Source organism: Miniopterus natalensis, chromosome 12 (assembly GCF_054644295.1).
Source record: "Miniopterus natalensis isolate mMinNat1 chromosome 12, mMinNat1.hap1, whole genome shotgun sequence".
NCBI lineage: Eukaryota > Metazoa > Chordata > Mammalia > Chiroptera > Miniopteridae > Miniopterus > Miniopterus natalensis.
The window spans coordinates 58562126-58573517 of record NC_142092.1 but is presented as its reverse complement, the minus strand read 5'-3'; the positions used below and the strand labels follow the sequence as shown (position 1 = coordinate 58573517).

The window sequence follows — 11392 nt, the reverse complement described above, 5'->3', positions numbered from 1 at the left end:
GGTTGATGGCCACAAGAATTCATCACTGAAAATCTTTAAATTGCTCATACTGAGAAAGCCTCTCCTTCTGGGGCAACCCACAGTGGCTGGCAATGGCTGGCAAAGTTCCCCTCCACCAGGAGCTGGGCCAGGGCAATGTAACTAGCACTGCGTATTGCTTCACAGTTTTTTAAGATTCTAACTAGCAAGTGTGGTTCTAGATCACAGTCTTAGCCACCATACACTACTCTTCATTTTACTGCCCAGGCAGAGGTGTTGTTCTCCTTAACTTAAATTGTGCCCTTTTTCTAGTTCTTTGATAAATAAGGTTAGTGGACAGATTCTCTTTTTGTGGGAGTGACGGAGGGGAGGCAGCATCTCAGACTGAAATTAAGCAGCATCAAATACAGTAAAGCATATCTGAAGAGGTATGATGACCTCTATTTCCAAGAGATCTACTACTAAGTGGGACCAAGGAAACACCTAGGTAAGAACCCACCCACAGAGTAAGAGTGGGATGTGCCACTGTTACGGACAAAAGCTAAGCAGTGAAGGGGACTGATGTGGTGATTATAGCTCAGATTGTTCTCTGGCCTAGCCCCATAGACTCATGCCTAAATACTAAAGGATTTTCTGTGAATAAAAATGGAAAGTGCTGTTTTATTAAAAGCTTGGAGACACTGAGACCTAGGTGATATAGTATGACAAAAAGAAGGAAAAGAAATTCTCCCCTCTTCAGAAAAGTGCTCCAGCAGATCTGGAAAATTGGCATGGGCTGTCAACTCCTACTATAGGACAGTGAAAGGAGGCTAGCACCTGCAGTGCAAACACTGGAGTCCTCTGAACCAGGGACTGGACGTGTTAGGAGCTTCACAGAGATGATTACATTAGGGCCACACACAGGATTAGGAAAATGGACATGACTTATAGTAGTGGAGAGGTCAGTGAGCATGTAGGAGATGCTGTTAAGCCTTCTCCTCAAATAGTTGGGAAGAACTTTGAAAGAAGACTCATAATTCAACAGATTGGGCAAAGTCTTCAGCTATCATAACCTAGGTTGATTTACCAAGGTACTACAGCATGAAAAATATGAATTACAATCCCACACACTTTCCTGAAACCTTTGAAGTTACTCCTTAACTATTAAGAAAACTCTCTGCAAGATTGTTTATTGTTATTATTTTGTAATACTTACAGGTTCCCGGAAGTTTAAAAAGTAGCACAAAGAGGTCCTGTGTACTCTTCACCCAGTTTACCCCAATGGTTAACATCTTAATAACTATAAGAAAACAGGAAATTGGCACTGGTATAATCCACAGATCTTAATGAGATTTTGCCAGTTTTTTATGCACTTGTGTGTATCTAAAGTTCTATGCAGTTTTATCATGTGTAGATGTGTATAACCAATGCCATAATCAAGATACAGAACTGTTCCATTACCACAAACACCACCCTTGCTTCTCCATTATAGTCACACTGTCCCCTTTTCTCCCCATACCCTCCCACTCCTGGCAACCACTAATCTACTGTCTGTCTCTATAATTTTGTCATTTTGAGAATGTTATACAAATGGAATCATACAGTATGGAACCTTTTGAGTTTAGGTTTTTCCACTCAGTATAATTTCAGATGTTTCTACTTTAGGGAATACAGATTAATGATTATGATTTTATATTTGTCATAGGATAAAATGATATCAAAATCTCTACCTCCCAGATTTACCTAGTAACTGGTCTTATTTCTGACCTATACTGGCATTTTTATACTGCTTTTATATCTTAAGAAGTCTTAACTATAAACATGAATAGGGTAATGTTGGTTAAATATTAACTACCACTGCATACTGGAATGCCTTAAGGCAAATGTCCAAAGGTTGTATTTTGTCCAAACATCATAATAGTTGGGGGGGGGGGGTAGGCAGGTGTCTTTTGTCAGATGAAGGTGTTTCAGAGGGATTTCTTAGACAAATTAGAATAAAAACACAAGGCAAAATGTTAGACAATTTATAAACTAAGTTTTTATAACTGTTTTACGTTCCAAAAGTATAGAGCAATTAGCAAACACAAAATGTAAGAAGCCAGTGGTATACAGAGCACAAAGCTTTCGTGCCACGCCAGGTCATGTGGGTGATATCTGATCACTCAGAAATGCAGAAACTTTGGCTGAGGACACAGTTTTTCCATTCCTTATGAATTCTGGGAATAGCTAGGATTCTAAAAGTAGTTCTAGAAGACCTAAATTCCATTCTAGTCACTGTTTTTGAATCAAAGGGACTCACAAACCTATGGCACTCAGTCCGCAAGAAGTCCTGAATTTATAACCAAGAGGCAGGGAAGAGAGAAAGGTTTCACCTTTTAGTTTTCTTTGTGAGCTGTTTTCTTGTATCTAGGCTTCTGTTGTTAAAACTAGATGCTAAGTGGTTAGGAAATGTCATACAGTTTTGTTCATTTTAGTCAGGTACACTGTCTTTACACTGGAGACTTTTCAGAGTTATTGTCAATAATATGGACAATGAATTTCAGACAGACTTCACATTTATTTTTTAATACTGAAATTTGTTTGCTATCTTAAGGAGTAGGGCTAAGAGAAAGATGGTTTTTTGTTTTTAAAATAAAGTGTAAATTGGTACAGCCTTTTCGGAATCATTTTGGCAATATTTATCAAATTTGAAAATGCTTATACTCTTTGTTGTGCAATTCTACTTCCAGGAATCTATTCCTCAGATATAATCATATGTGTGCAAAGATGTTCATACATAAGTGAGATTCTCTGCGATATTATCAGTTATTTTAAATAATTAGAAACAATGAAAATTTCCACTATTTTATAAAATGTTAAATTATGGTACACGAAACTACGAAATACCATGCAATATTAAACAGAATTAAGTGGATAAAAAGTACTAATGTGAAATAAAATCTCCAAAATTATCAAGTGGAAAAAAGCAAATGAAAAATGGTGAGGGTTTAGAAGGATGCATAGAGAATTGTTACACTGATTATCATGGGCAGGGGGTGATTTGTGAAGAAAAATAATCACAACTTTTCAATATTTAATAGTTTGAATTTTTCAAAATGAGCATGTATAATTATATATATTTTAAAATACAATTATTGATTTTAGAGAGAGAGAAAGTGGAGAGAAAGAGAGAAACATTCATCAACTGCCTCCAACTGGAGATTGAGTATGAAACCCAGGCATGTGCCCTGACCAGAATGGAACCGGGGACATTTTGATGCACAGGAGAAGCTCAAACAACTCTGCCACACTGGCCAGGGAAATATATTTTTTTGTGTAAATAAAAAATTAAGGCTGTATCAACAGAATATATTCCCCAGAGCAAGACTGCATCAGCTACTATCTTGCTGATATTTTTAATATCCACCTGCCTATGTCAGGTAGCAATGTTTACAACTGCAACTTAATATTTTGACTTAACATACAAAACAAAATATATTTGACCTTTTGGAAAGAGGGATTAAGAGCAAATACAGTACCTTAAAGGTACCTGAGATATTTGAAAATTTTGGCCAATAAATGAACTAAACCACAGAATCCATTCAACCATGAAGGCTGGAATCTGATTTTCTTGGGTACCCCTGCAGTGCTTGACACATAGTAAACACTCAATAAATATTAACTGAATGATGGATAAATAGACAGTTAAAATCTTTCTAGTAGCACCCACTTATTTAAAGGCAGCATATTAGCAAGGATAGATTATACCTTGTTACTTGAGTTTCCTACTTGTTTTTCAAATGAGGCAGAGAGGGAGCAGTCCTTTCTCTACTTACGAGGTTAGGAATCTGGTCCAGGACAGCGTTTAGTGGCTCACATTTTGGTGACCTGTGACTTGAAAAAATCATTCCATTTCAAAACTAGACAGAATATAAGAGGGGGAAAAACAAGCCAGTTGCCGATATTGGCAATTCACATATATGCATATATTGGCAACTCGCTTGGTTTTTATATAAAAATTATATATATATAATATACGTAAAATTATAGATACATATAATTTTGCTCAAACTAAAGGGCTCTAGTGGCTGTAAATATGGGCAAATCACCGTTTTCATGTTTAAATTTTTATCTGAAAAAAGGGTATCACTCCCTCTTAGGTTTTCGTTGCTTTTTACATGGAGAAAAGTGGAAAACTTTTATAAAATGCTGGCATTAGAGTGGCCATTCCTTATCGTGCCATGCATGTTTCATATAAATTCAATCCCAGACTGTGGGGTCGAAAAGCCCCCGGAGACTAAACCTGTACAAAAAAATCAAATGTTCTCCGGTTCGGGGCAGTCTCTTCAAGCTCGTTCCCCTTCATCGCAACCACACCTATCGGGCCGGTGAGGGTCCCGGAGTCGAATCCCAGCGGGCAACCGGCGGAGCCGGCACGGGCTGCATTTCGGCCCCGCTGGGCTCCCGAGCCCGGGCTTCCCCGAACCGCAGCGCCCGGGGCTCCGAGGACCGCGGCCCACGCCCGGCCTCCGCGCTTGGGGGCCGAGCCACCGGCAGCCTCGCCCACCCGGGGCAATTACGCCGCGGTTCGGGGGTTCTCGCGGGACATTCTTACCTACTCTCCGGAGTCGGGTTCCAACGTTTTTCCAGCCGGTAGAGGGAGGTGTCCGAGCCAAGCGGCCGTGGGCGGGGAAGTCCCAAGGCCGGCGGAGCCCGCAAGCGGGAAGGCGGAGCGGCGAAGCGGGAAGCACAAGGAGCGCGCTCCCGTGGACGCTCGTGGGAGACGGCGGGAGGGGCGCACGCGCGCGCGGGGATTCGGGGCAGGAGGCGTGGTCTCAGGAAGCCCGCCGGAAGAGGGCGCCCTGGAGCCGAGCCTGAGGCCGATCAGGGGCGTGGCCACGGGAGGGCGTCGACGCTGAGGGGCGGGGTGAGGCGAGGCGGGGACGCGCTTGCGGGGTGGGGAAGGCGGGGGCGCGGCGGTGGCGGGAGCGTCCCTGGTTTCCGCCCCTGTTTCCCACTCTCCTTCCACCTCCGACCCGCCGCGGCTGTGGACAGCCTCCGCTCGCCCGTCTCCTGGAGCCGCCCTGCTGCTGCCGCTTCCTCCCTTCGCTCGCGGTGAGCCCGTCAGTCTCCGCGCTGTGCGCTCCTCCGTCTGGGCCATGGATGGGTAAGTGCTCGGCGGCGCGGCGGCCGCGCTGGGCTGCGCTTGCCCCGCTTCCTTTCGGCTCTGGTCCGGACGTGCCGAGGCCGGGGAGCTGGGCGCGGCGTCGGCGGCCGAGGAGCGGCCCCGGCTGAGCCCGACGGCGGGGCTTCCGGGCGCCTCCTAGGGGAGCTCGAATTGCGGAGGGGCGGTCCGCCTCAGCCTCGCCTTCCCCCGCGGGGCGCCCCCGTAATATCCGCCCCTCACAGCCTCGCACCGGGAAGTGGAGGAGAGCCGGTGTAGCCGCGGGGGTTGGGGGCCGCCCGCGGCGCCGAGGGTCGGGGAGCCCTGCCCGGCCTCTAGACACTTCCTCTCTGAAAATGGTGCGCGGCGCTGGGGGAGGCGGAGGCGGCGCTCGGGGCGGGCGTCCTCCTGCTCGGGGAGTTGCTGTTTACCGGTGAGGTGGGGCGAGCGCTGGAGCGGCCCCTGGCAGGAGGCGGGCGGCCGCGGAAAGGCGGACGGCGAGTGCCCGCGTCCCTGCACATCTGGGCGGCGACCGGGTCCCGCAGCCGGGGCCCCACGCGGGGTCTTGGCGTGCGGGGGAGCCGGCCGAGGTCCCCGGACTTGAGCTCTGAGCTGTGTTAACGATTTCTGTAGACCGGGCGTCTGGGGTGACCATGGACGCCTCCCCCCGCCCCCAAGAAACTTCGTGAATTCCCTGCCATGTATGCAAAATATTGTGTAAGTGCAATTTCCGGGGAGCTTTCAGACGCTCTAAAAGTTAATGAGGTCTGTGATCAAAGTAAAAAGATTGAGAATTACGATATAAATATTTCTCTGGGGGACCCAGCGTTATGGAAACAACTGGATTAGAATCTTCGTGAATTAATTGAAGGTCGTAGTCTCTGTACATCAAGAGTTTTTTTAAAAGTCCAGCTCTCCTTAGAACCTGCAGATCCCCTTCTTTATTCCCATTACTCATTCGAGGTTTCGTTAGGACTTCTGCTTGCTTTTGATGACAAGATTTCTGTAAATCCCTCCGTTGTAGAATATGTAGAACTTTCTTGAACAGTAAAAGCCGGGGGTACATGTTTCCATGTAGTCGATGACTGTCATGCTGTGTAAAGACGATGGAATCTTACAGCAGTTTTTGCCTTCATTAGATTTTATTTACCCTAGTTTCATAATAAGTCCACATGATATTTTGGATTAACTCATTTGCATGTATAGTGTACACGGCTACAGACATTAAAGTTCAGTTTTACATTTCATTTATGGTTGGATGGTCTTTAAGGTATTTTTTATTGAATTGGAACTTTATTGTTCAGTTGAAGCTTCTCTGAGAGCTTTGTTGAAAACTCATTTCACATTACCTTATTCAGTTACAGTGTATGTGTGCAAAATTTTGCTATTTTGATTTGTGTAATTATGCCACTTATTTTAGTTAGGAAGGCTGTGAAATTAGTATTTCATTATGTGTAGCAAATTGTAAGATGGTTTGACCTGAGATATGGAAGCAGGTTAGCTTTTTGTATTCGAAAATTCCTAGTGATAATATTACAGGACTCTTGGGTTATGCGTTTTGGCTGTTAAACTCTTGGACAACGTGAAGTACAAACTTAATATTTTGGACAGTGTTTTAAGTTGACTCTTCATTCTATATGTGGTTTTAGAGTTAAGAATGAGTTTAATGATTTAAGTACGTGGGGCAATAAAATAATAAAAGGTAAGTTCATTTGGGGGAGTTCAAGTAGGTGCATGATTTACACAGCAACAGGACCAATACCACAGTATATTACACGGTCTTATTTTTTATGCACAAACATCAGTTATTTATCACATTTAAATTTTAGGAAATGAATTTCAAGTTTCAAAGTCTATGAGGAAAAATACATCTACATGGCTATTGTTTAAAACAAGTTTGCATCATTAAACAGTCCAGAGTCATAAATTTGTTCATTTTTATTAAGTAATGATGATATTATAGGTTATTAACAACATACAGAACTTAGAGTTTTCTTTTAGGAGCTATGTAGACAGACTTAATTGAAGACAGTTTCTTTGGAGTTAGAAGAGATGAATTTTTGTTCGGCAGGACTTTATAGGGGTTTTTACACCTTGGTGTTAAGGAATGTGGTTTTGAACACAGTGAATTTTGGCTTTCAGGGGGCTAATTAAATTTCTACATTTTCCCACTGCCTGAAAAAAGGTCCTTTTTCATTATTTTGAATAGTTAAAAAAAACACAAAAAAACCACCAGTCATTATATCTTTCTAGTTCCTCCTCAAATCCCAACTGTCTTGTGTGTGTGTGTATGTTCATTTCCTCCTGAGATAATTTATATTTAAAACAGTTTTTTCATAGTTAACTTTTATTTAAATATAAGCTAAACTTCAAATTAAATCAACTGTTACTATTTTTAAAATTTTATATTTGTTTCAGGTGTACAGCATAGAGGTTAGACAATTATATAACTTACAAAGTGATCCTCCAACACAGTTTTGATGTGGTAGAATTGATTTAAAAGCCAATCTTTGAAAATTTAATGTCTGAAATTCAGTATGTTCTGAGAGACCATCTTAGCTGTATTTTGGTGAGCTCTTTTAGGTGGTATATACAAATTTCCAAATTCCCACTGTTTCTGTAAATCCACTCACTGGTTTTGTTTCACTTAAAATTTTAGAAATGGCCATTTATACCAGTGATTTCAGAGAATGAACTTTGGCAATTTTAAGTTTTGGTTTGGATTTGTTAAAAAGAGGTAAATGGATAAACAATCATTTTATTGAAGCTCAACTAGACTTTTCTAAATACTAAAATAGAATTTGATTTATTAGTTGTTCCTTACATTTCTATTGAAGCTTTGGTTTTACATTCTGCTTTTGCTAGGCTGTCCCATCACTTTTCTTTGTATTAACAACTCATCACATTCTTATTTTTATTATTTGTTATTATAATGCTTTTCTTTTTTTTTTTCTTTAATCTTATTATCTGTCTTTTAAAAACTTGTTCTCTAACTTTGTTTTCCATTTTCTCTTTTTACTTTTTCCATACAGTGTTGTTACAGATCTTATAGCAGTCGGTTTAAAGGTAGGAATCTTTTACTATCCTTTCATAAGCATTTTTAAATCTTAGTTTTGGCATTTTTTTCCCAATGGTGAAATCATCACACCTGTTCATAAAATTATGTTTTACTGTGTGATAATAATCTTTTATTTTCATTTAGCTCCAAACTAAATGCTCCTGTAGTTAATTTTGGATTTTAAATATTTATTAAGAGGGGCTACAGTATTCTCTTATGTATCTAAAATGTGAACAAAAAGTTTAGCCCAGAGTTTCACTTGCACTATCACAGTGAGTGTTTGTTTTGTTTTAGCAGTTAATTGTAACCTAGGTTCTGATTTACTTTGCTATTGTGTCCTTTTTTATATCTTCTCTCGGGTGTGTTTATAAGTAATGAAATTATAACAGCAGCTGAAGTTTCTTCAATTTCTGCTATATGCCAGCTGCTTTACATATATTTTCACTAATTATTATAACACTTCTTCAAGGTAGGTATTAATATTTCCATTTTAGAGATGAAAAAATAGATTCATAAAATTTGTATTCAAAGTGTGATGCACCAAAGTTCAAACCCACATCTTCCTGGTTCCAGAGCCTGGCTTCCCCCCCCCCCCCACCCCATTATACCTAGCTGCCAGTAATGAGGGTTCTGTCTAAAAGCTGAACAGCAGGAGAGCTGGATAATTAATATTTCACAGTAAAAATTCTTCTAAGTTATAAATCATTTTAGTTTTATCAAAGTCTCATTTATTGGATTCTAAAGTATGAATCAAATAAACTGTTCATCAACATGAGGCTTTTAAAATATAAATGGATGTTTTAAGGTTCCCTTTACAATTTGGTATTTGGTATAGCTGAGTTGAGAACATAGTTCTAGAAGCCATTTACAGTTCAGATCACTGTAGAAAATGGAAATAACTCATGGTTTTATTATATGTATTTTATGTAAAATTGTTACACCACTTTTTGTCCTTTCTCTCTAGCAGTTTCCACACTTTGGCATTTGCATTTATTGGGTCTATTGGTGGCGTTCATATTCTTAAAACACCTTAAAAAATAAGCATAAATACAGCATACAGCATTTTATATTAACAGTATGTCCAGGATCACATAATAGAGAACTACTGCTTGTACTGGAGTTAGCTTGCTTTGGCAAATTTTGATCATATTTTATAACTTGAAAATAAATGGAGGAGCCTCTTTCAGTGGGATGTTTTTTTCCTCCCTTTGGTTTTTTTCTGATATACTTAAGTCATTTTCTCATTTGGGAATGATTCTCAGAGATTAGGAACTGCAGGAAGGGATATTTAAAGTGAATGTTGTTTCGGTCTTATCAGAAATTATTTTTGATTCTAGAGTTTCTCTGGGAGAAAATGAATACATGAGACATTTTAAAAACTTACCATTTTAGAGTGAGGAGTTATGCTTGAAGGATTGTCATGCCTGTTTTCTTGTGGAGAAAAGTGTATTTTGATGATAACTAAAAGAAAAATTTGAGATGTTAGGCACAGGAACTGGATTTGAATACACAGTTTGGATTTCTGACTACCTGTTTTGCAGCAAGCACTTTAAAAACAAAGATCAGATCCTACTCTAAAGAAAAGATAAGTTGATTAGTTGATTCACTAGGCAGTCTATGATTTTATAGTCTTAAGTACTCAAAATGTGTGTAAAATTATTCATTTATTTGGAGAGATTTTTCATAAGTTCTGCTTCCTTGGATCCCATCCGAGGAAGTTTAGTTACCATGTAAGAGGCCAATAAGGGTCATATTTTATCTAGATTATATAAACCAAAATTAGTGAATTTAAATGAGTCCTTCAAAAACATCAGTTTCTTATCTTTCTCTATTTGCTGTCTGAACATGATGACGCAACAAATAGTTTCAGCCAGCTCCAAGAGTAGATTTCAGGTTATGTTCCATAAGTTGCTTTTCTTGGGTCAGAAAAGTAATACGTATGGGTTTCTTGTTTAAATAAGTGAAAATAGATTTAAAAGGGAAGTCTAGTATTTTAGAGAAAGAAAACTAAATTGTTTTCAGAGATTAAGTGATTCACTAGAATGTGTCAGGAGGGCATGGATTTTTTTTATATTTTCTTTACAACTTTGTTTCCAGTGTTTGGCACATAATAAATGAGCTCTCCAAAATATGTGGTGAACGAATGAATGAATGGTCACGCAGCTGGTTAGGTTACAAACTTATGTTGGAACTCAAACCTAATTTTGCTAGTGTTTCTTCTGTTGGGTAATGTACCATGTGAGAGAATTAAATTTGTTTTTTTAGGTTGGAATTTTCTTGAAGACAGGTAAACATTTTCATTCAGTTTAGGGCCATAGTATGTTTGAGATTTGCTTATACCTACTTGTATACCCTGGGTGTTCTATGATATATTCAGGGTATCAATTTTTGAGCCTTGTCTAAATTAGGAACATACACAACATTTTTTTTTTAACTAGTTTTTGGTACTTCTCATGAAATACTTATTTCCTATTATGTTGTATTTTGAAATGATTTTAGAAAGAGTGAGAAATAATTGCTATCCTTAATTTTCAAAATCCTTTTAAATGAAGAACCAACCACCTGATTATGAGTAATACTGGGTGTGTTCCAAGAACTTTATTGTACCAGATAAATCAGAGTGTCAGCATTGTGGGTAACATAGCTTTTTGTGTGTGTACCTACCTGTATTTTAAATTTCCTACTTATACTTTAATTATTACTAGCTAGTTTAGCTTAATCTTAAATATCTCACATTCCTGGTTATTTTTTCAAAATACTATAGTAGGTATTAAAACAAATTCTTTTTTTAAATGATGATCTCCCATATTAAACATGACTTAGTATTTTTCTGGGGTATCTTCCTATTTTAAGTGATTTGATTAGTATAGGAAAACGCACATGTTTAGGAAGGATTGTAATTGTCTTCTAATAATTACGCCTGACACTGTAAAGGAAAAAACAATACAGCATATTTAAATAATTTATTGAAAACATTTTCCTTTCTATACTGAATTGTATTGGCACCATTATTTGAAAATCAATTCACCATATGTGAGTGGATCTGTTCCAGTACATTGTATTATCTTTTGGTCTGTTTGTTTACTCTTATGTTAACATTACACTGTCTTGATAACATTGAGTTTATAATATTTCTTAAAATCAAGTACTGTAGGTCCTTCAACTTTGTTTTTCTTTATCAAAATTGTTTCCACTATGGTAAGTCATTTGAATTTCATTAAAAAATTTAAAAT

The 11392-nt window shown here is 39.1% G+C and overlaps 1 protein-coding gene across 6 annotated transcripts in view; it reads left to right on the top strand.

The window, feature by feature from the left end:
* Window positions 1-4941: 4941 nt before the first annotated feature.
* PTBP3 (polypyrimidine tract binding protein 3) overlaps window positions 4942-11392 on the top strand; it is a 75112-nt gene continuing 68661 nt past the window's right edge. For 2 of the 6 annotated variants that reach the window (XM_087822837.1, XM_016213734.2), the window contains exons 1-2: window positions 5597-5818; window positions 8134-8167. In XM_087822837.1, coding sequence (XP_087678963.1) covers window positions 5805-5818; window positions 8134-8167 — 48 coding nt within the window. In that variant the 5' untranslated portion in view covers window positions 5597-5804. Of the gene's footprint in view, window positions 5105-5596; window positions 5819-8133; window positions 8168-11392 lie in introns of those variants that run through there. The other 4 variants (XM_087822840.1, XM_087822839.1, XM_087822836.1 and 1 more) reach the window with 3 other exon arrangements.